Source organism: Tyto alba, unplaced genomic scaffold (genome assembly GCF_018691265.1).
Source record: "Tyto alba isolate M040663 unplaced genomic scaffold, T.alba_DEE_v4.0 Super-Scaffold_14, whole genome shotgun sequence".
NCBI lineage: Eukaryota > Metazoa > Chordata > Aves > Strigiformes > Tytonidae > Tyto > Tyto alba.
The window spans coordinates 29,675,035-29,699,753 of record NW_024881276.1 but is presented as its reverse complement, the minus strand read 5'-3'; the positions used below and the strand labels follow the sequence as shown (position 1 = coordinate 29,699,753).

The window sequence follows — 24,719 nt, the reverse complement described above, 5'->3', positions numbered from 1 at the left end:
TCACTTCTTTTCATGGCTGCATTACATCACATTAGTAGTAAAATAAGATTTACTCATGCTTTTCATATGCTCCCCTTGCATCATTTATTAAGAACCTACTACAAGTCCAGTGAATGACAGAAGATAGATTAATGATGGTTCTAGATAATCTATTTTCACCCAAATGTTCCAACTTCTTACACTGGTTTAAAGTGCTAGGGGTCCACTGTTTCAGCAATCCACACAGTGAAAATGAATAGCACAGTTGAACAACAAAAAAAATTTTTGCTCTCAAATAAGAGCAAGTAGGAAGCCGCATGCTTTGAAGCAAGAAAAACAGCAGTTCCTTCCCTACTGCTGATTTGCAGATGGTTCACAGTAATGGAGAATGTCAGATAAACAGATTTGAGCTGTGCTAGTCATAGGACTGAGGTTAAAAGAGGGGAAGTGAAATTGCACAGCATAGGAGGGTCTTACTGGAAAGATATCAAAGATAACATTACAGTAACAAGATACATAGAGTGCCTCAAACATCTGAATGACATGATTGTATCAGCTTATGGACTCTAGATTTACTAGGTTTACTGTCTGTTTGCTAAAATGAGGAAAATTGGCTGTGGGGAGAACTCTTACTGTCAATACTATATCCTTCTCCTCTAGCATCCCTGCCCATTCTGATGGTTTTGCCTGTCTTTCAATTAAGTAATAAAATGTGCAATCAAGACTAAGTGTACCACAGAGAGCACTCGGTCTCAATGCAGTCAAAAGCAAAAGATAAAGGTGACTACTGGTAGGGGCTGGGGAAGGGAAGACTAACAAAAAACACCAGATTTTTTTTTTAACTTTAATTTCTTATGGTTGAAAACCAACAGCTACTGAGTTTGCCTGTAGATGTTACTGACATTTATAAGTGGGGCAGGGCAGACATGATTTGTATGTCAAGACTGCCTCTTTAGAAGTTGCTGATGGGAACATTTTGCTCACATGGATCCAAAAAAACCCCTGAAGTCTCAGGAGCATCACATACCATTTTGTGCTGAGGTACAAAAGATCTTTAAATTCTGTTTACAGAATTATTTGAAAGTGTACACTAATTTACTTCTCAAATACGTTACGTTTCTTTATCTCCCACAGGCTTAGAAATCAGGAAATTGTGTGTCAGAACTGGATGACTTGTCTTTTTCTTGCTTGATTCTTCTGAACTATTTCCATAGAAACCTTGGCTTCATACAATGGGATCGGTTCATCCAGCTGAGGCCTAAAATGGAACAATATGTCAGAACTTTCTGGTGATCATGCTCAGATCAACAGAAATATTGCAGGACTACTGCTATAGACTTTACTTTCACTATGTAAACTGTACTCCTTAAACAAAATTCAAAGTTTTAAAGCTTTGCTTGGGTTCACAGAAGAAAGGAAGAGCCCTAAGGCAAATAGGAAACAGAAGTTAATTAAAAGATATCCTTCCTACGGAGGGGAAAAAAAAAAAGGTGGTAGTGGCAGCGAAGCTTTTGCTCAACAACAATACAGTTACCCTGCACTAAGAGAAAGGGTTTTCCATTCCCACCTTTTTATGGGAGTCTTCATATCTAGTGAAGCTGTCACTCTTCTCAGAGGAATATTAGACAGACTTATCTTTTACAGCCAACACCATTTCTCAGACACACTGCTGAGCAGCCAGATATTTGCTCTTCCTCTACCAAGAAAAGAATGTGCTGCCTCTGTTAAATTCTGACACACAGCACTATCGTGGGATTTACAAGATTTCCTTGTGCTTAGCCTGCTACGTTACAAACAGAAATAGACCATAAGCTGCTCCATATAAACTATCTTTTCCTGAGCATCCCAATACAAACTTGTAGTACAGTGTTGGCAAAAGTTTTCTACTTCTAATGCTGAATTAAAAAAAAAAAAAAAAAATCACATCTCTTACCTGAAAATACTGCTTGATAATTTCTCCATTATATCTTCTAAGATGGGTATCTAAGAGGACTGTCAAGGTAACAATATATCTATAGACAAATCTTTCTGTAATGATGTTTGCTGGCAATATTAACAGAGACCAATAGGATCAAGGCAAAATAAAAATCAGTCTTAATTCCAATCTTTAGATGAGATTTATGCACTTTTTTTATATATCAGAAACCTCCTTTCCTGAAATAGTATACAGAAATGAAATACGGAAAACAGAATTTTGAAAAATAATGCAAAAGGGCTAAAATTTACAAATGCAGACTGTACTACTACATTATTAATCAATCAGAATGGCAATTGCATCTTTTGTGCAGAATTAAGATGACAGACTGGTACCAGTTAACTAATGCTACTATTCATACAGACATCTGACATAAAAATCAAAATAAAGTTGGGAACTTAGCAGGGTTTGTAAATTCTTGGAGCATCACTGCACATCTGTAAGGGATGTCTGAGTTAATGACTAACATTGATGACAATGCAACAGATGAGACTGTATTTAGTCTTTATATGAAACTAAAAAAATAATGTGCCTTCCTTCATTGTAAGAGCAATGTGGTTAATATTGGAGGCTCAAGTCATTTTCAGAAGTGAGCATATGGCACTAATATAATCTGAAGAAATGTTAAGGTGATCAAGAATTTCACAGATAAATATAGATCAAAAAAACCCCCACAAACCCCCAGATTTCTCCTTTCAACTTTAAAGCCTGTTGTGATAAAACATACTGTTGTTATTAAAGATACCCCAGGAGACGACAGAAGAAATCTTGTTGTTTAGTCAGCTTACTTTTTATGTGGATAACTACTCAGTAAATATTCAATAAAAATACCGAACTATCAAATGATTCAAGATAGTCTGTATCCCATAAATATTTCCTTCATGTGCCTAACCTTGCCTAATCTACTTTGCAGTCAGTGGAGGAGGGGAGGACTTCCTTGCAGTACAGTTAGTCGTTTCACAAATATAATGACTTAATCCTCACCTGCCTCTGCCGTTCTGCTAAACTGCAAAAGTGATTCAGCAGATCTCATAATCTGCAGTGCAGTACAGAACAGGGAGGGTCCTTAAAGACATAAACAGACAAACCTTCCATACTTGAAGCGACCCACTGAAAGTGGTCATGCTAGTAGAAAGCCCGGAGTCCAGCTCCTTAAGACCAAATGTAGGTAATGCAAGTGAAGGAGGCATTCCTTTTCCCACACCCACACCTTTGCTCAATAAATTTTATGTACTAACACTGCAAATAAGGAAAAGGTTATGAAGCTGAAATATTTTAACTTTTACAGTTAAACTGATTGCATTAGGATTTACAGATGCTGCCCAAAAGAAAATTCCAAATGCTTGTACGCATAATCTAAAAACTTATAGAATCAAATCTTCAGTTAATTGCTTTGCTCTTGAACCAAAAATACTGCATTTTCTCCAGAACGTGTGTTTTCTATTTCAGCACTGGTTTTAATGTAGCATGTAGAGACATATATCTAGAGGGAATGCAGAGACTAGCTTAAGACATGAGTGTATGTTATATTGTAGTTACACCGTATGCTTAACGGTGCTGACCTTTAAGCCTGTGGTTACATGACAGAGGAAGAGAATCTACTAGTGGGTTTCTCAGTTACGTTTCCATCCATTCATATTTGCAATCAGCATTCAAAATGACCATCAAAAGGATATAGAGATACTTCCCTTGCTGTATATTGGACAAGTTCCATATCTCGTCATTCAGAAAGGAGACTGTGGCTCCTTTAAGAAACAAGGAATGGCTATCTGGAGGATCCAGCTTAAAGTCAAGGAAAATGTTATTTAGTTATGTTTTCCTATGCAAAAATAAAGGTTAAATTATTATTTTATATAGATGGTTAAAACAAACAAAACCACACCTTTTGACCCTTCTTAAAACTTAGCAAACTTGTAGTATTTACAGCTTTAAATTATACTCTTCTGTCTTGTCAAACAGTTTAATACTCTGAGCCAAAGAAAATAGGTCCTTTAAAATTTGTCGGTACAGCCAAGCTATTAACATAACTTACTATCATCTCAGAGAAGACAGCCCCAAAATTGTTCCAAAGGAAAATAAAAACGTTTATTAGCAATGCTGTGTATTTCCCATTTTCTGGATGTGAAAATTTTCTTCAGTGAAAACTGATGGTGAGGAACCATCCAGCCGTGACAGCAGCTCACAGACACATCCATGTATATACTCTGCTACAAGCTAACTTATTGACACAGTCTCTTTACCTGAAGATTTTTTTCTGTTGTTATCCAGTGTCCCCCAACACCAAGAAGAGTAATGATATCGTGCTTATGAGGCAGAACCTGTGATTTTGAAGTTGACTCATCTTCAGCACTATATAATCTCACTGGGGAGGGGGGGAAGAACAAATTAATTTGAGCTCAGAAGAAAATTCTGTTCAGAATGGTATGTCCATCTCTTCCTGTACTGAAAACCACGTATCTTGGGATTCTCTCCAGTCCTACATCTTCAGATACAAACGAGTTGCAATATATGCATATGAATACATACAATGAAAGACAGCTGTCTGGAACAGTACTATAATTATGCTGTTGGTCACATGAAAGTAGAAGATTTAGGAGATTCAGTATATTTCTTTTAACACGTTTCAGTGGAACTTAAGAAGTTCTTCAATTATTTCAGTTAAAAATAGTAACTTCAGAGTTTTCAGTTATTACAATGGTTTTAGAATACAGGCTAACAGTACTGGTGATTATGGCTTAATTTTTGTATTAAAATAAGGTAACAAACGATGTCACAGCTCTACTCTCTAAACACATTTTTTTCTTTTCAGTTTAAATAAAGGAAAATTTCAGACAAATTTAGCAGATGACTAACAGTATCAGATGCTTCCACTAGAGGGTGATATCAGAAGAACTTAGAGAGATCTTGCTGAAGATCTATTGGATAAAGATACATACATAAAATTGCATGGGAACAAGCAACTACAGGTAATCATTTGAGGTGATGCAGCCTCCACCTATATTACTTGGAAATAATAATGAAAAAACCCCAACAAACTAGTAGTGCTCTGAAAACCAAATTTTCATCAGTTACATACCTCCACCATCTAGAACAATGTTCACTCCCAGACCACCCGTTTCTTCCAAGCAGCTTTCTGCCACATCTATCTTTCCACTTGACACATCTATCACTCGAGCTAGAAAGAGCAGTACGTTTGATTAACTACAATAAAAATGTAGAGTTTAGATTTGGAGCAGAACAGAAAATTTCTAGTTTCTGAAAGTATTTCAAGCAAGTTGCAGCTAAGTCAAAAAAACTAGCCAACAGGTTTTTTTCATTTTCCAACACAGTGCAAGATCAACACCAAAAAATATGTATAAGCTTTATGCAGAAGTAAACTCACAAGTCTGTTTAGGCCAAAAAGGATAAAGTCTGCCCCTGTAAGAATTATAAATCCTTCTGTGAGTTCATTCTTTGCTATTCTTCTTTTCCAAAAGCGCCTTCAAAAATAGGAAGTTCTGGAGTGAGAGTGACTAGTTGTGTTACTGAAGCAAAAGACAGTAGCCAAAAAATAAGTAGGCACTTTATTTCACATCTCCCAACTTTCAAATTATCTATCAAATAACCACAGCAGCTCTTCCCTTACTCTACAAAAACACCACCACTTCCTGCCAGTCCACTGCAGAGCCCTTCTCTTGCTTCCACATCACAGGGAAACAAAAATCTTTTCTCCCTGGCATGGAGCCCTGTCTCCCCGTGCAAGCCAGAAATACACGGCACTGACTCGACATTTCTTATGATTCCACCAAGTCTTTTAATCTTACTATATCCATCTTTTCTTTAAAATAATACTTAGTTACATTGTTACTTATCTCACAGCATGGATAAACTTATCCTACTTTCTGCATGATGTTTTTAATCTCTGAATGGCTCTCTGGATCATTAAATAAGTATTTAGATGAAAGTACTAACATTTCCTCTTGAAATATTTCTTAAATGAATGTCACTAATACATTTTCTTCTCATATATCTGTGATATCATATTTACAGATGGTTGTAAAGATAAACCGCAGCATCAGAGATAACTGGGTCAGAGAAGTAGCAGCTAAGGTTTTTAGTTTTGTTTCATAATTATGAGGTAGAACAACCATTTAGAAACTAAACAGGCCAAAGACTTCTCAGCAAAATGATAACTGAAATAACGTCAAATAAATTTGGAGGCACATTTCCAAGGCATAATGGATTAAACTACAATTTGCAATGTGTACTTACCCACTAAAGGCTGCCGTATACCTTCTTGAATTTAATCACAGGGGGTGGGAAGGAAGGAGAGAAGAAAAATTGCAAAAAACTGGTCATTAAGAAGAATATTAACAAATACTCAGTTAATGCTTTGGGTTCTGGATTTTTTTTTCTCCTTCCAATCAAATCATAAGATACGTTCAGGTTCTTACGTCAATCATTCATTTTTTTTCACTGAAGTTAAATTATCTGGCTGAAGAGAACACACATGGTCATAATTTAATACATGTCACATTTATTTAATAATGATAGTCACAGTCCCCATATGCAAATAAACCCCTATAATATCCTTTTCTTACTAGTTTCTTCAGCCAAAAAGTTAAAAGGTTTTCCTTAACATGGCAATTTGGCATGGTATAAAGTTTCTGCAAATAGATTCACTCTTTGAGAATAATTCTGATATAACAGACTCAAAGCCTGATGATCAAAAAGGAAGGCAGTAGTTTAATCAGTTTGACTGTTTTCCGTTTAGCAAAAATTTCCAGTTTTGTCATTTAACTCAATAAAATAGTTCAAACAGCACTCATCAAAATCCTGTTCAATTTCCTTCCTAGCAAAATGCCATAACAATTTCTTTCCGCTGTGGAAAAGTCCGAGCAACAAATTTTAATGTAATTTGCTATCATCCTTTGTCATTTATGCAAAACTTCTCACTAAACATTTGTAAATTAGTTCCATTTCTTCTTCTGTGACTTGCACAACTTCTAGAGTAACATTATCCTGACTGACAAAAAGGCTTCAGTTTCTCTCTTCTTTCACTGTTGGTGAGAAGTAGAAATACCAACATTTCCACAACCTGCTACCAGAGCTTACTCTCACCCAGTAAGTTCAGCTACATAGTTTAAAAACTGTCACACAAAAGATCTACTACTTGACTTATTGAACATGCTCAAGAGAACAATGAAAACGCTGATGAGTTTTTACCAGAAACATATCCACTGAAAGTTCAATATTTGTTGGTCTTCTTTTTGTTGCTGTTGTTTGCTTGGTTTTTTTTTGTTTGTTTGTTTAAAAACAAATAAGAAACAGAACAAAAAAAAAAAGGGGGGGGTAACCTAGGGAACAGAAGAAAAATATACGTGTGTATATATTTTTTTTCTTCTCTTCCCTAACAGAAACTCATCACATTATTAATGTAATATTCTGTCTCTAGTCTGAAACATGGGCATTAAAATTTCAAAATTTGTTATAATCCCCTCCATATTATTATATTTACTCCAGAGATTACTGAAGACATGCAGAAGATCCCATCCTGTTGGTCTAAATATGAACCCTTAAACATTAACAGGAATTTCTACTTCAGGCATTGGAATCATATTTATTAAAACAAAAAAAACCAAGCAAACAAACAAACAAACAAAAAAAACCCAAACCCAAACAACCAAACCCCCAAACACAAAAATAACGGCTTTTTGCTTTCACTCTCGGACTATTTCTCTTTTAAACACTGTACACAAGTTATCTCTCTTTACTTGAAGTAAAGTTGCAATTAAAATTTTTCCCCCCTAATGTTTATGTTCCACAAACATTTGCAAAACTGCTAACCTAAACTCCCATCGTTGTATAACAAGCACATACTTGAGCAATAAAAGCAATGGCCTTTCCACTGAAAGAGATGGTTATTTCAGCCATTTTATGAAGCAGCTAGTTATGCTACACACTGGTAACACAAACTGTGGCTCATTGACAACTGATAAGGCTCTTGCTAAAAACTAAACAAAAAACCCCCCACTAAACAAGCACAAAATTGAAAAACCCTCCACCCACAGACAATAGAAGCCAGCTTAGGTATAGCTAGCTATGCTCGGGTTACTCAGAGCATTTATTTTATATTAACATTTGTATAACTTAAGAATGCTAGCAAAAAGTGAACATGCTAGGCAGCTCAAAGTCATATTCATATGTGCTGACAGGACTGTGATAATAACAATAATTGCAAAGTCCTTTCTTAGCTAATAAAGTTTTCATATCATTAGCAAAATATACTCATAAAATATTACAAAGCAAAGTTTTAGGTCTTTTGTATTTACTCTTTCACCCTGTAACAGCTGGCGTAACAAGCCTCTACATAACAGCATTCACAAAAATGCTTTATGTTCAGATGTCTGTAATGTTTGCTATTACAGTAAAAAAGACTTCTGAAATAAGGAAAAAATAGCCTTTTTTGTGAAGTTGGAAAAAAAAAAAATAAAAAACAGAAGTAATATGAAAATCTAGAGAAATAAGTCTGCCAGATCTTAGAAGAAATGATGACATTCCCAGCACAAAACTTTGCAGTTCCCTGTTGAAGACTGTTAAGGTCAGACAGCAAAAATGTCTTTCTCCCTGCTGTTGTGTAATAACCTCTGCACAACACCACTTCCTGCTGCATTATCAGCACTCCAAAGCCACTACTGGAAGAGCTAAATACTCACTTGGTAGGCTGGAAGTGAATCACTCCTCAACACTGCAGATGTGTGTGAACGTGCAGCCCCAGAATGCACATGCACACTGTGTTGTCTCTGTGCTCCCACTGTCAGTTCTGCTCTCGGGAGCCAGAAAGGAATTAAAATTGACAAGAACTCTGTTCTCTCTGTGACTAAAGGGCAGCTCTCTGGCTTATTTCATCCCTCTGCTAGCTTACTATTCTTGAGCCAGCAGAGAGAACACAAGGACAATACTATGTGCACCTGCATATCAGCAATGCCTGGTTTTAGTGAGTCACTAAGAACAAGAGTGATTTGCAAACTACTCTGATTCTCCAACTGGAAAGCCCAAATTGCTAACAATATTACTATGCAAAACAACAAAGGAGAAAGGAGTCAGGGTCAGGGACAGTTAACCTTAACATTATCTTTGTAATCAGAACTCATCTTTACCCATATATATATATTTTGATTGATGTGACTGTAATATATGTAGACATGATGATAACTGACTATGCAATGCTTTCCCCCACAAAAGCAGTCTTACAAGAGACACAGCTACTCTTACATATATTTCTGTGAATGACAACAAAAGCAAACATTGAAAAATAAACTTGGTGATTACACTGTGGCAGTCTTTGCATCTTGAGGAGGAAATCTCAGACATTAGTTTTAACCCTTTGTTCACTGTACAGGAAAGTTCATGGACTGCAATCAGACTGGACTTTGCAACACCATCCTTTGTTTTAAAACTGTCTGAATAAAGAAATGTTCTACTTTCCTCCACCCTGCAGCATCAACTAAAAAAGTTTGATCAGGAAAGATGCTAGTAACTTCTACACAGAGTATTTTCCCACGGTCCAAACAGCACTGTTACTTTGAGGGAACCCCCACAAAAAACTTAAGTATCAAAGAGAAAAAATGGAAGAAGGCATAGATGAATTATGCCTAATGCAAAGCTCCATTAGAAAATAGGAAAATGCAGAGCTTTTGAACACCCAGCTACAGTTACGACAGTACTTGAAACTGAGCTGCTACACAGCCTGATAAAATACTATTAGAAGTAATCTGAGTCCGATGAATACTGGATCTTAAGTATACAATTACATGTAAACTCTGGCTCAGGTACCTAGGTACATACTGTGATACTGGTGATTTAGGAATACTTCTTGTTCACAAGCAACAATTTTATAAAAAGACTTCTTGAGTAGTTAGGCCAAAAGCCAGCACTCAAGCACTATTGTGTGAGATGGAAAGTATCAAAAGTCATTACAATTTAAATGAAGAATAAAAATGCCATTGAGTACACCCAAAACAGAAATTAAATACCTATGGAGTAGAGAATACATTTGAAAACTATTTAATTAGACTATTTATAAATTTGTGTTTCAGTTTTCAGCTGCTGAAATATGTCTCTAGACAAAAAAGAAAAAAAAAATTTTGAGATATTCTATAGCATAAACTTTAGCACGGAAGAATATGACTTACCCACAGGCGGTCTAAGCCTCTCCAGGTACTGCTTGTCCTCAAGACTGTATGCAGTAGATATTACTTTAGCTCCTCTATGTTGTGCTAACTGAATAGCTATTGTACCAAATGGCTGCAGAAGGAAAAAAAAAAAAAAAGGTACATGAATTTATTTACAGCAACAATTTTATGCTGTTTAAGAAACATTATACTGCAAAGGACATTCAGAAGAAGTCAGGAGAGTATCCAGAAATGAAATTACTCCTCCAGTAAAACTCATCTGAACCAAGAATTTGAATATTCACAGATACGCTTCTGTTCTGAGGCCAGGAAAAAAATCTTTGCATTGATTGGGAAGCTCTCAACAAACTTTTAGTCACTAACTAGTTCTCTTCAACAAAATAGCTCAGATTTCACTTTAAGTAACGCAAGTACCATAACCGCAGTTGTAACTTGTAGCTTTGGGCTTGCTTGCTTGTTGAAGAAGTGCTACCAAGGAAAAAGCCCCAGCCACATTTACATTAACGAATCTTGGCTGAGGCAAGCTCCACACCTTCATTAGCAATCTAGATTGCAGTAATGCAAATGAAATTATTTATATCCAAGAGAAGTTAAAAAGCAGTGGTGGGAAAGGAATAAAAAATTACAGCACTTTCCTCCGGTTATACCTGAGGGCTTAGGGTAAAACTACGTCAATGTGAAAAATCAGAAAAGAACTACCTCTGCTCAGTACCCACACAACATGTAAAGGACTGTATTCTTGGCTCAGGATCTTATGTGGGAGGACCTTTCCTATTAAGTCATTAAGTTAAGGGAGCTTCGAGGAGTAAAATACAAGGCTTGATATGTTTAGTATGTTACAAGCAATCCAATCAATCCGGCGATAAGACAGTTATTTATGGCAGAGGTAATCTTTCTGTTCTGAAATTGTTATTACTGCACAGTTGTTACCTACACTTGCTCCATCCATTACAAGGACAGTTTTTCCAGGAGAGACTTGGGAAAGGTAGTGTAAAGCTGTGTATGCTCGGACTCCATCACGAACAGTCCCGGCTGCTTCAACCCAGCAAACTTTTTCTGGTTTACGAACTAAGTTTGGGGAAAAAAACAAACAAAGCAGATGAGAAAACAAAGCAGCAAGTCCCTGACATTTCACTCAGGTTTATTTTTTTTAGACATCATCAGTTTCTGAAACATGAAAGAAAATTATACAAGTCAAATCATCTACAGGTGTAATTATGACTGTTTCACACAGGCAATATTCTGATGTTGTGGCTCATGGTCAGGTACAAGGAGTCAAAGTGGAAAAGACAATTACTGTTCCAAGAATAATCAGTTTGTTTCTGCAGCACTCTTGCGAGTAAGTTCAAATAAGAATACAGTAAACAGGAAAAAAGAAAAAGAGACACACTTCCTACCATAAACTCCTGACAGAAATTATCTGTGGAGGCCTCTTCACAAAGATAATTCTGACACAGAAAACATACAATGTCAGTTCCAACCCATGAGTTCCTAATTCTCTTTATAGGTTAGAATCTTCTACTTCATAAACCATTTCTATAAACAGCTTCTGGAGGTTATAACACATTTTGAAAGATAAAGGTCAGGATGACATTATTTGCCATCTCTGTTTTCTGTTGTCTCTACCTACAAGATGCTTAAGTTTTCCCATTCTATCTACACATTTAAAAGCCTGGGCAGGTAACATTAATGAAGTACTCTATTAACTAGAAATCACAAGTTCAAACACTATTTTTAATGTAAGCAATTTACATGCTTTAGCAGAGACTTTGATACTAAGCTGGAAAATCATCATAGCCCAGCTGCGAGTCTAGCATAGAAGTGAAGTAAGTGCAATCCTCTTGAGACACACTAGAAAGGAAAAAGACTGGAAAAATTTGGTCTGTCCCTTTAAGCATAGGAATTGACAGTTTAGCCTGAATCGGGGAAGCTATAAAACAACATCAGCGATGTGATCACGTGGGATCATTTATCAGTGTGCTGGAAAAGAATTCTAGGGATCATCACTTCGTGTGCCAGTTCATACTACTTAGCACAAAGTAAGCTACTGAAGGTAGTATAAAGTCAGAAATATTTTCTGCCTATACTTACTGTAAATAGTGATAAGGCAGCACAGACCCCTAGATTTCATTTTGCTTGATTTGTACTTTTAAATGTTAGAAAGAATAAAACTTGTTTTTTCATCTCCATGAGTCCATGACTTATTTTGCAAAAACTGTCATAGCTAGTCAGGAAGATTTCATCCTCAAACAAGTCAACATAAATAACACTTGTTTACCTCTCACATATATATAAAAAAAACCCACAGAGGGAATAATTTATGCAATAAAAGTAGGGATTTGGTTTTGGTATATGCAAATTTAAAGGAATCACCTCATAACTACATAGGTTGAATTCATGGACAGTCCAGAAACACAGTACAAACTAATTTCAGCAAAAGAGTAGCTTTCTCAAAGTAACACAACAAACTGTTGGGACAATCAGAGAAATTCCCAAATTCAGTATTCTATGCATTAAAGCACTCTGAGCCCAGAAAGGAGAAACTGGAAACTCACAATAATTGAAAAGAATGCTTCAATACTAGGTTTTCCCCAATCCTCATTCCCTGAAAACTCCTTTCTCCAGTTTATAGTCTGCTAATTTTATCCCATCTGTTAGTCTGGTCACAAGTGATATTCCTGGATTGAGTCAAAGTGAGGAAAAAATAAAATTTCTCTTAATTTAATTTTGTGACAGGTGATGTGAGGAAAAAGTAGAAAGACAATGAAGCAACAAAAAGGGAAGTTAGAAGGAAAGATTAAAAAACAAACAAAAAAAAAAGAGTCAGCTTGTGTGGTTTAGGCAAAACATTAATCCATTTAGTAACAGCAAAGAAAAAACCCTTGAGAGTACATAGTATTCAAAGTTTCTGTGAACAGGTGATATAGATAGAATGTCTGAATGTTGCTATACAGAACAAGTTTGCCCAGAGGTCCAAGTTAACTAGCTACCTTTTAGAAAAGCTAAACTGAAGTATAAAGATACAGTAAATGTAAATATTAGTAAAATATATGAACTACATACCCAAATAATGCTCATGAACTAGAATAACTTCACAAAGACCAGACTCCTCAGTATCCAGAGGCAAAATTCCTGAAAAAAAAATTGAACATAGACCTTTAATTTCAAACAAGCATATGTTATAACCAAACCAAGTTTCTTATGACATTGCTAGTCTCGCTTGGTCTGTGGTCAGTTGCTCTCATCAGGTTTGTGACAGATTAAGAAAACTTGGCAAATCTGTAAGCTCTATGGGCACAGTGCACAAGATGGTTGCAAAGGAGCCCCAAACATTTTGGGGTCCAGGAAAGAAAGAATGGGGACACTACTGAGTGCTTTTTACTACTGGCATGCTTAATTTTTGTCAAGTCATGTCCAAACTTGTTTCACACTGGTCTCACTCTGATGAGTGTTCCTGTTTCTACTCTGGGCCATGGCTAACAAAGAAGAAAACTGAGCTCTCTCATTGCAGATGGGCACAGACCAAGCCATACTACAGAATACTGCTGCTCTTCCATCCTGATGCCTGTATGTGTGTTAGCAAAGGCAGCAAAAAAAGAACAGAAAGAAGCAGAGGAAGAACGTGCAAAAATGCATGAGTTTAAGTTTTAAAAAGTTGGAATAGAGAAGAGAAACTGAAGGAGAAAAAAAACTAAAAAACAAACACTCAAGGCAGAGCAAGCAAACACAGAACAGGCAGAAGCAAAAAAAGAAATCCATCCTGGTCCTAACTGCTTTTTTACTCCGCTGGCCAAAGAAGGAGATTCATGAGCAGTAGGTTCTGGCATCTGATCAGTCTTTTGAATATATGTACCCTCTATCCTTGGTAAACCACTATTTTTTTCCCTTCCCCACCCAAATTTAAACTCAGTTTAGACCAAAGTAAGGTCTTTGGCTTAAAATCCTCAGCAAATTTGTCTGCTATTTCCAGTCTTTCACAATTCTCATTAAAAAATGGTTACCCTATGGTGCTTGTATACATCTGCAGATCTCTTAAGTGTTTACCAATAGAATAATAATAAGTCTAAAGCAGATATCTACAGCAGCTATTGTGCAATTAGGAAATAATGCAAGCAGGGCAAGAATCTCAGAACAGAACACACTTTCTTACAACATCACTATCAATTCCGTCTTTCATAACTTAAGTCATCCTCTAATCCCTTAGTGTAGCGTACAAAATATAAACGTGTATGAAAGAATGCCCCTCAGAAATCTCTCTTGTATCCTAAAGCATCATTCAGATTTCGATGATTAGTATTTGAAATATGATACTGTATTAAGAAAAAAATTCCTTATAGTAAACTAAAATAGCCTTGGCACCTAAACCAGTTTGCATTCTAACATCTTACTATAGAAAAAAACAAAACACAGACTGAATAATACATGAAGACATTCCTTTTCTTGACAGATGCAAAAGTTCAGGAACAAGTCACATTATCGCCCAACACTCACGACAGCCTCCAAGGAGTCATTATACATTGCTGTCAACTCACATTGATTTCAGGGTCTCTAGAATCATTCACAAAAACATAACCCCTATACTAAGGGAAAGACATATGGCACCTTAAAGAACCATGCCCCTTAGTATACCTCATAATGCTCACAGAAGCTCCAACATGAAGTACAGACCTTTATTTTATGCATGCTATACACACCAAGCATGTGACAAGTACAAAATTAGATTTTTCACCTCACTTGTCAGAAATACTCCACACAGCGTAGGGCATTTGTGCATTGATTATTTATGTATTCAGTAACAGGGCATATGGAAGAACTGACATGCAAACTGGCTAACCACCAAAAATCTATGCAGATACGTTTATATTTAGGTTCATGTTTCCAAGTATTTGTGGCCAATTTAACTCTCAGAATATTTTTCCCTGCACTTATTTAATGAGGAACATGGCATAATTGATTGCTAAAAGATTCTGAGAGCAACAAATAAAACTGACTAACTTTGAAAAGAAGTCAAGAATGTAGCTCAAAACAAAAGATTTTTGGCTGGTCTGAGCTTTTACTACTGCATTTTTCTTAAGCAAACAAACGGTTATGTAGAAGAGAATACATTATATAGACAACAAAATCCCTCCTGGAAGATCAAAGAAGGATTCGAAAAGCTTTAAAAGTGAAGAACAATTCTTGGTATGATTTTAGAAATAGATTATTGATTTAACATATCAAGTACTTCCAGTAAGCACAGTACTATTCTTACATGAAAGAGTAGATTCATAAAGACCATACTAGCATGTTATTACTATTAAAGTCAGTAAGGAGTATATACCAGGACTATCCCTTCAATATAAAACCAGACTTTTTTGTGAAATTCAGGTATAAATCTTTTTCTGACAATTGTATACTTTGGGACAGTTTGATGTTATTAAACACACAGGTAACCAAACCATTTGGTAACACCTTATTTTCTTTTATATCTGCTCATTCATTAACTATGTATGAACTCATAGCAGTAGTAATTGGGAAGTGTGCTTGTTAGGAAAGATATACCACAGTAGAAATATTTCACTCTTTTCACACTTTTGTCTTTACAGCATCTATATTGAATGTGTAAGGTTGAACAGCTGTTTGAAAGGGAATACTAGGAGATTTCAGTATTTAAATAAGTTTTCTTTCTTTTAGGGCTAAAATTATTTAAATGCTGTTTTCTTCATCTTCCTATTTTCATACCTGTAATTCTGACTTCTCTGTACCTGCATTTGCAAACCTTCACTATTCAAGAATAAAAACCACAGGCAACAGAAGTCTCAGACAAAATGAACCTGCTTCTTTCATGACTCAGGTACAGATTCCATTCCCTTAATGTCTGATTTACTCTGAAGTAGCTCAGGTGATTCAAAATACTTATTCTATGTTTGAATTAACAAGAATGGAATTAAGTCCCAAGTCACAAAAAACCCCAACCCTCCCACTCAGAATGTCACTTAGACATCTCAAGGTCCACTGACATGTTTTTACAGGGTTCTTTTGCCATAACTACTTACTGAAACTGTATTACTTCAGCTACAACAGAAGGTGATTGAAACACAAATACTATTTTAAACTATTCAACAGATGCAGCATATGTCACTAAGATATTTAACCAAATGAGCAATACTGTTCACAGTAATGATACTGTTCATAGTTCAAAGTTAATTCATATGCAAGACCAGAAAATGCCTGGCCATAACTGTTCTACTTTATTAAACAAAACAAATCCACTTCTGCACCCTATGAAATGGAATATTAATTCCCAACTGCAAGGATTACACCTTCTGTGGTGAATAACTAATAATAATCACACAGCTTATTCTATTAGATTTAAGCTAATGATATGAAAGGTCTGCCAAAATTTTACCAGGAAAAGAAAAGCCCCAAACACTGTCTGTGTGGTTTTTCACCTGGAAGTCTGTTTTAAACAACAAACAAAAAGAGCACAGTGATTGCCACTTGCCTTTCTGATAGGCTTCTCTGACAATAATGCCACAGCAGGATCATAAAGTATGGACTCCCTGTGGTTATGTTAGGGGGGAAACAAGTAAACTTTCAAGAACTCCAAACGAGGATTCTGGAAAAGGAGCAGCTTGAATCAGTTCATCTTTTTAAATGTGGCCTTGTATTTAGCAAAACACTTGAGGACATGCACTGCTTTTGGCAACTCAGAAAATCCAGCAGAACTGCTGAACCTACTTGCATGTTTAATTTAGGACCACTCTTGATTTCTTCATTCAAACAGAAATTGATGTGACTTAGAAGAAACCGAACAGTCTGCAGTTTGCTTGAAGAAGAGATTCATTACTAGCAGTTAAAAGTGTATTTTTATGTCATCCTCAGTAAGGCAGAAAAAAGCCTAGACTTTATATCATCCACACAAATCAAAAGATACGTATTAATTACATCAAGATCGTGTTATAAATGCAAATAATTATGTATATATTCAGATGGTTGCCTTTAGAACACTCACCCCATATGGCTAGTTGGACCCAGGTGTATATTCTTAAAGATTTGGTAATTGCAGTAGGACTATGACAGATTACATTAGCTGAGACCTGAACTTTCATTCTATAACCAAAAAACTTTGCTAAAAGAACACTTTTAGAATAGAATTCTCATTTGTAAGAGTTTATTCATGTGACATTGATTGAACCTTTGAAAATATATGTCTAATTGTAGCTTTAGCAATGATTATAACCCCAGCCATTCATTATAAAAAGATTACTATGTTAGTAGATAAGGCAAACAAGCATTAACTTACCTACCACTTCATCATCTGGCTGAAAAAAGGTCACCTTTCTTCCAACTCATGAAAAATACAGGAAAAGGAGGAAAGAAAGGTATGAAATGTTTATAGCTGAAATCGAACACGAATTTGAAAACACTTTATCACTAGCTCACAAAACTAAAAATATACTCTGCTAGTAAAAAAAATGTCCTTTTCTATTAAATATGCACATACCAAAACCAAGCGTTTAACTCACTAAACTTTGGCACCCCATCCACAAACAGTTACATGCAAGTACACACACATATCTGTGTTTGAAAGATCCAGGCTTTAAACTACACATCAAAGGTGGACATGTCAGTGAAACGCTGCAGAAATTCCTGAATGTTATTTTGTCTCACTGTTCCAACAAATGATCTTCACAAATAAATTAAAGATTGTTATAGCATGTGCAGGTAGTAGCTTAAGATCTCAGTATATTTTATTTAGAAAGCTGCCATGCTTTTTTTTTTTTTTTTCCATACTGAACAAATACGCAGGAATTACAGTTCAGTTCCTTTTAACTTTCATTTCAGTATCATTACTGACTTAGGTGAAGCCTCATTAAGAAAGCAAGGAGTTCCTACTATTAAAGGTGTACCATACAAACAGTAATTATTTGTTCTGATTACCAGACCTTAATTCTTGTTCCATACCCTCACAAGACAATTATACTAACTTACCTTCCAATACAATTCCAGAAATTTCTCGACCAACAGGTAGAAGGTCCTTCTCCAGTTTAATCTCTGACAGAAGCTAAATTAAAATAATAGTTACAACATTCTTACTAAAGCTGAAAATTTGCATATTTATTATCATCTTACAGTGTTTGATATTCATAGTAAGAAAGTTGGGCCATTACCAAGACGTTATCTGGGCAGAAAAAAAGTACACACATTCCTCATTTAATATTAAAACCTTTGCACTGATTTTCTGTATTTAAATTTAGAAGCATATTAAAAAAATAAAACCAGAGAGTTATTAACAGGCAAGCCAAACTGTAACTTAAAGTCAGTATGCAGAGGATGATAAAAGAGATTTACTGTAAGAGAACTCTCAAATGACAACTGATCTTTCTCCACAAATTAGGAACCAAATTACAGGTGCTTTTTATTTAAAGAGATATGCAAGAATACCACATCAATCCCATGCCCTCTTTCTCAGCCATAAAGCCATATCCTCAGATAGCATAAATGGAATTGTGTCAATTACCAGCTAAGGCCCTGGCTTAGATCTTCAGTGGAAACTGTAAACACCTCTAGCTTTTATAAAAAAAAATAAGCAAATACCTTTGTATCTATCCAGCTCAGTGCACAGGCTCTAACTTGTACTTTCACATCATTGTCTCTTGGAGGAGGAAGGCTTTCCTAGGACAAATTTACAGATGTTCCATTATACAATGCAACGTGAATGTGCTAGTAGGATCCTCTCAAGCTCTTGAAAGTACTTTTCCACAGAGTCTTTGCTTTAGATTGTTTTGTAGTCAGAACAAGAATTTTTTTTTCAATGAAAAGGGAACCGATATGACATTGGATTTACAGCACCATTTTGTGTACATGTATATTACTATTACAGACTGACCACTAGACCTTACTAAACCTCAACAATAACATTATTTTTCTGTTGGTTTTTGTTTCCTGAAAGTTAAATACCACAACCTTATGTGAAACAATTTTAGTATGTAATTACTCCCCCACTGTCTATCTAATAAATAGAAGGAAACAGATCTCTAAAACTATATTGCAAGAGCAATGGAGAATTTTAAGAGAATTTTGACGTGAATGTCTGAAATACTGTATTGATAAACTTACTGAGGTAAATATTCAAGTAGTCCAGATGATGTCAAAGAAACAGCACTGGTAAGAATTGGCTTAAAGATCCACAAATGATGGCTCTCTCACATACAGAATTGTTTTCTTAATGATACCTCCCCTTGCTATTTCAACTTTTGGTTTTGGGATTGATACCTGAAATGATTTTGAGTAGTTGAGTACTGTTATTTTGAAGTATTTAATTAGCCAAGTTCAGTTCTGGACTGCTGACTCAACACAGCTGCTGAAGAGCTAACTCAGTTATTGGAGGCAAAACTATGTATTTCCATGCTATACTGTAGTTTGCAGTGTAGACGCCTACTGGAATTGAAAGCGAAACACTTAACAGAAAGTCACGAGAGCACTTTGTTTCTACTTCTGAAGTTAAGATATATTCTTAAGTGTTTAAGCTTGCTTTGATTTTTTTTTTTTTAAACTCTTTCCAAGAAACAGCTGTTGCTTTTCTCCTAAGCTTAGCAACATGAACAGTAACCTCTGTCCAAGGAATACTGAGCTGAATTTTTTCTCACCCCAGGTGAGTTAAACACATGCTGTTCCTTTAAAACTGCACGGCATTTTGCCAGTCAGACTGACCTCCTGCTCCTCAAAAAAAACAAAGTGGGTTCTCACTCTTCGTTCTACAAAACAGAAAAGCCATTAAACTGTTGAAGTATATGAATACTACATCTCTGGTTAAAAAAAAAAAAAAAAAAAGAAAAGAAAAGAAAAAGTTAGAATCTAAGTGATTTATGTAATTTATGTAAATTTATATTGTCTATTGGAACTATCCTTTTGGTATGCATAGCTCAGTGAACCTAAGTACTGCTACAATGCACATAATAAAATTGTTCTTCTTTATAAAAGAACACAAGTCTTAAGAACAAAAAGACAATGAAATGTTTGTGCTATTAACTGGTTCCTGAGTTCATAATTTAAATATGTCATTATTAAGAACTGACCAAGCATCATATAAGGAAGGTTTGCTATGGAAATTCTTCATCCAAGCTACTGACCTTTTATTATCCACCTTCTGTTCTATTAAGGTCTCCTCAGCCAACTAGCTTCCCTTTCCCTCACTTTTTTCAGTACTTATTCCTATTTAAGATGAGGATTCCATAGCGCTGGTCATTACACAGACAGCTGCGGAATCAGTTCCTGTCTGAAGATATTTAAATAGGCAAGTGGGCAGACAAAGTCTAAACACAGCAGTGTAGCTTCAAGATCTGCTTTAACTTAACCTAAGACTGTACCAGAGCTGTCTGGCTCACCTGTTGCCAGCATCTACATATTCCCATCCCCCTCTTTGTGCTGGAGCTAGCAATCACAGAGCCATCACAATGATGTGAATTAATTTGTAACAAATTATTAGCTTTCACCTGGGTAAGTAAGCTGATCCATCACACTTTATAGCTGCACGACTCCTAAAATCATTACAGGGAAGAGAACAAAAGCGCGCTGCTGAAAGGCGAACAAACCTTTTCAGCAAAAGCAAAATTTCACAGTCAGCTTAAGTAGCTCTAAGACTGCTCCTTGGTTGTATCAAAATCACCCATTTCACTGCATCCTTCTCTTCAGGATTAGATGTGCTTCACTATTGAGACTTTACAACCACTCAAGCAAGATTCTCACCAGTTCTATATTGTTTGATTTTTATATATGATTCCTCATTATATTTAGATAACTATATTACACCGGTATACATAGGTATCTAGAGTAATTTATTTTGCACCTGTAAGAGAATTAAGGATGCAGGTTCACATCCTCAGAACCATGTAAGCATTCTTCTACCGTTCAGACACCCACACTGCATCAACGTACACTCACTGACAGCCTATTTTAGCCTATGGCACAAGTTCATGTGTACACACTTATACAATTAATGTTTACATCAAACTGACTATTTAGCACAATAGCTTCAGCTAAATTTGACAGAAAAAAAGTTGTCTTGTTGTTCCTTTAAGTTGTAGGAAAACAGGTAGCTAGACAAAGACTTATCAATGTGTCTGAGAAAAAGGCTGCATTGTGATCTCAGTCCTCACTAGGAATAAAGAACTCGCAAGAGCAAAGAAAATAACAGTAGGAACATTCCAAATATAATAACTTTATCAGCCTATATTTCTACTTTTTCAGTGACCAGAAAAATCCATCCAGGAGGTGTGAATCCACATGAAGCCACAGTTCACTTGTTATGCCTGCAAAACTTGTTTTTAAAATATGGACATCAAAATTGCACAGAGAAATCTAGCACTGATCTTGCCAAGTGCAGCATACTGATGGTAAAATACACCTCCCTCACTTCCATTTACCTGCCTGTATGTGCAAGGATTACACCAGTTCTTTTTAAAGTCTACAAAAGGGCTAGGTGTTTCAATCCCTTGAGGCATTCAGCCACATTCTCTTCTTCCACTGAATGATTAATAGTGCTATTATGATCGGAACTCACTCTTTCCTGGAAGACAAAAGTAACTTCCTCGCCAGGTGAACTCTGCTGACAATATAAGGCCTTCATAGTGATCTGAAAAGAGACACAGCAACCAGACTGTAATATGTGCAACATCTATAGAGCAAACAAATAACTGAAGCTCTACATGACTTCATAAGCGGAACAGCAATTGTTTGCAAGCAACACAGGGCCTACGAGTCCTTCCAATACCTAAGTTCTAAACTAGATCAACAGACAAGGCAAGATATGGCGTTACCTGCAACAGGTTACATCAGTATTGTTGACCATAACATAGCAAATCCTAGGGACTGACGGTGTAGAGCAAAAGGCAACAAATGATACACAGGATTTACCGTCTGGTAGTCTAATGCAGTAGACCGGTTGTTTGCCGCCCAGGCTGGAAGGCACACAATTTGACTAGCTCTGACAAAGGCAGTGCAGGGAGCAGTATAACCAGTGCAGGAATACAGGGAACTTTACATATGACTTCGCACAAAATCACAACTTGGGTTTTTGGTCTCCTCAACCAACGTGGGTGTATGCTGTCCTCAACAAACAAGAGCCTTTCAGAGAGAAAAAAGTTAAATTAAGGTCTCTTCAAGTTACAGGAGAAAGAAAAGCCCAAAGCCGAGAGGCAGAAAACCACGTTGCCATTCTATCGCTTCTGGCAGGCAGCACCAATACCTCAGGGGACGCCCGGCTAAAGGGCCGGCCCTGAGGCGCCTCACCTTTCAGAAACGCCGGGCAGCGCCGCAGCCGAGGCCCGGCACAACCCGCGCGGGCCCCGAGGGAGCCCCGAGCCCGGCGGTGCCGGGGGGGCCGCTCCGCCGGGCTGTCGGCAGCACCCACACGTCCCCCGGGGGCTGCTGCCGGGCTGCGCCCGCTTCCGAGAGACGCTGCCAAACTAAGGGGCTCCAACCGCACCCCCCGGGAGCGCCGCCACCCCGCGACCGGCGGTTGCCATGACAAACCCTTACTTCCGCCTCGTTCCACACCTCGACGCCCTCCGACGCGCGGGAGCGGGGGCACTCGGCACCGCCCCTCCCCACGCCCCGCACCCTGCTGAGCCCAGCGTGGGCTTGCGATTGGCCACGGTGGCCGCCGCTCGGCAGAAAAACGGAAGCGGGATTGGCTCGGGCGGCTGTCGCTCGCCGCGAGGGAGGAGGCGGACGCGAAAGACTACGAGGCCCAGCAGGCTGCGCGGCGGCTGCCCTGCCCTGACCTGCCGGCAGCCGAGACACCTCCCGGGGGGGAAGGAGGGGGTCTGTCTGTGTGAGGGAAGGAAGAAGCGCCACCTTGAATTACCCTGACGCAAAATAAAGGGCCGCCCCCAGAGGCGCGTCCCGCTGGAGGTGAGGAGGGAGCCGGGCTGCCCCCTCCTTCATCTCTTCCCCCCCTCCCCCAACCCCGCGGTGGCGGAGCCCCGATTGGCCGGAGGAGGCCGGGTCCCTGCGGAGCTCCCGGGCGCTGATTGGCGGCAGGCGCCTGCCCGTCACTCGGGGCGGGAGGGAGGGAGGCCGCGGCCGCGCGTCAGTACGGCGGCTGTGAGGGCGAGCGGGAGCCAGGGCTCCTCCCCCCGCCTCCCCGCCACCCCCCCCCCCCGCCGCCCGCCAGACGGTGGCTGAGGCAGCGGGAGAGGATGGTGCGTCTGGCGGAGGCGGACGCCGCTCCGGCTCCTCCATCCCGCCCCCCCGCCGTCGCCATGGGTGCAAGTAGGGCCCTCCGGCCCGCGCTGATATGAGGTACTGCCCAGTGGCGGTTGGAGGGGACGGGAAGAGGGTGGTGGCGGCGGGGGGGGGGGGGGGGGGGAAGACCCTCACTGGGAAGGGCGACGGTTCACCCCGGGCCAACGGCGCCCGGGCGGGGGGCAGGAGGGGGGTGGCAGCGGCGGCGCTGCCCCCCGCGCTGCCTCTGCCGCCCCCCCCGCCGCCTCCGCACGGTACCGGCGGCCGGGCGTGTCCCGCTGCCTGGGCCCGCTGACAGGCGCCGGGTGCCCGGCACGGAGCGAGGCGACCCGCTCCCCCCTGTTCTCCCTCCGTAGCCGTGGCCGCCGCCGGTGTGGGCGGCCCGCGGGTGGGCGCGGAGCCGTGAGGCGGGCGCCCGCGGGAGGGTCTGGCCCCGGCGGGCTGTTGCCTTTCTTGGGCTGGCCTTTTTTTTTTTTTTTTATTTTTTGACTATTATGCTTTCAATTTTTACTGGTGCCTCCCCGGGGGTGGGTTTTGCGTGTGCCGTTTTCGCAGCCGCGGTTTTGAGGAAAGCGGGGCGATACGGTGGTGGGGGGAGCGCCCCGGTTCGTGTGCGCTGACTCGGGGATAGCACAGCCCTCGCCGTCACAAGACAACCATCGCTCCCGGAGGGAGCTGTGTCCCGGCCACCCGTGTCCTCCGGGGACGTGGAATGCAGGGGGTGGGCTGTGCGGCTGCGGGCGGCGGGGTTTCCCTTTACCGCGTTAAATAATGATTATTCCTGCTGCCTCCGTCCTCTACGCTCCCTGCTCCTTCGACGCATACGGTCAGCCCTGGTGCGAAGGGAAGGAGGAATGCCATCCCTCATGGCTTGAAAAGGGCACACGACCAATTGAACGAGGGAATGTTGTCAGGGCGTCAGGAAAAGGAAACCGGTACAGGGTTGGGTTTTTGTCCCTTCATTTCTGCTTACCTCTGATTAGCAGGCAACTTTGTGGATATTATTTCCCGTGGACATCTTTTGTTCTGAGTCAGCTGCTTCTTTATTTTGAAAGGTGTGGGTTTTGCTTTTAGAAACAGTATTTTCTGTGAACTCTACCTTTCTGTGGGGCATGGATCTCGTGATAGGGAAAGTAGTTCCATAGATCATTAGAGAGTATTTAGTGAAGAATTCTTGTTGGTAAAATAACTAGCATTCCAAATGTGTTAGTGTTGTACTCATTAAAGCCAGAAACACCCAGTTTTCCTCTACCTCTTCCCACCCACCAGTTCTAAAGTATGCTTTTTGTTTAGAACATGTATGGCAATATATATTTAAGGTAATAGCTATGTATTTTAACAAAATATTTAAAGTCAACCTC

General features: G+C 38.9%; 2 protein-coding genes across 8 annotated transcripts in view; one reads left to right on the top strand and one right to left on the bottom strand.

Annotated features, from left to right (window-relative positions):
* Positions 1 to 59: 59 nt before the first annotated feature.
* Positions 60 to 22,735, bottom strand: CRYZL1 (crystallin zeta like 1). Of its 7 annotated transcripts, none has more exons than XM_033011359.2 (15): positions 22,651 to 22,735; positions 22,027 to 22,236; positions 21,674 to 21,745; positions 18,709 to 18,786; positions 18,103 to 18,175; positions 17,414 to 17,458; positions 13,192 to 13,260; positions 11,063 to 11,196; positions 10,129 to 10,240; positions 6,206 to 6,229; positions 5,031 to 5,129; positions 4,195 to 4,316; positions 3,631 to 3,736; positions 1,913 to 1,958; positions 60 to 1,237 (listed from the first exon to the last, which is right to left on the bottom strand). In XM_033011359.2, exons 3-15 carry the CDS (start codon positions 21,737 to 21,739, stop codon positions 1,138 to 1,140), a joined length of 1,074 nt encoding a protein of 357 aa, XP_032867250.2. In that variant the 5' UTR covers positions 21,740 to 21,745; positions 22,027 to 22,236; positions 22,651 to 22,735; the 3' UTR covers positions 60 to 1,137. The 7 variants fall into 7 exon arrangements, with proteins under 7 accessions (XP_032867250.2, XP_042644719.1, XP_042644722.1 ...); XM_042788785.1 differs by having other exon boundaries at positions 22,645 to 22,718; XM_042788788.1 differs by lacking the exon at positions 22,651 to 22,735 and adding an exon at positions 22,402 to 22,491 and having other exon boundaries at positions 1,913 to 1,962.
* Positions 22,736 to 23,196: 461 nt separating this feature from the next.
* The window catches only part of ITSN1 (intersectin 1), a 138,764-nt gene continuing 137,241 nt past the window's right edge, over positions 23,197 to 24,719 (top strand). The window contains exon 1 of the mRNA XM_042789009.1: positions 23,197 to 23,415. The gene's annotated coding sequence lies outside the window, so the exon portion shown is untranslated. The remainder of the gene's footprint in view (positions 23,416 to 24,719) is intronic.

Coding starts and splice junctions, on each gene's coding strand:
- CRYZL1 (XM_033011359.2), bottom strand. CDS start 21,739: ATGAAGGCCTTATATTGTCAGCAGAGTTCACCTGGCGAGGAAGTTACT. Junction 5,130..6,205: donor TATACGGCAGCCTTTAGTGG/GTAAGTACACAT, acceptor TGCTCTTTCTAG/CTCGAGTGATAGATGTGTCA. Junction 1,959..3,630: donor ACAGCAAGGGAAGTATCTCT/ATATCCTTTTGA, acceptor CCTCTTAGATAC/CCATCTTAGAAGATATAATG.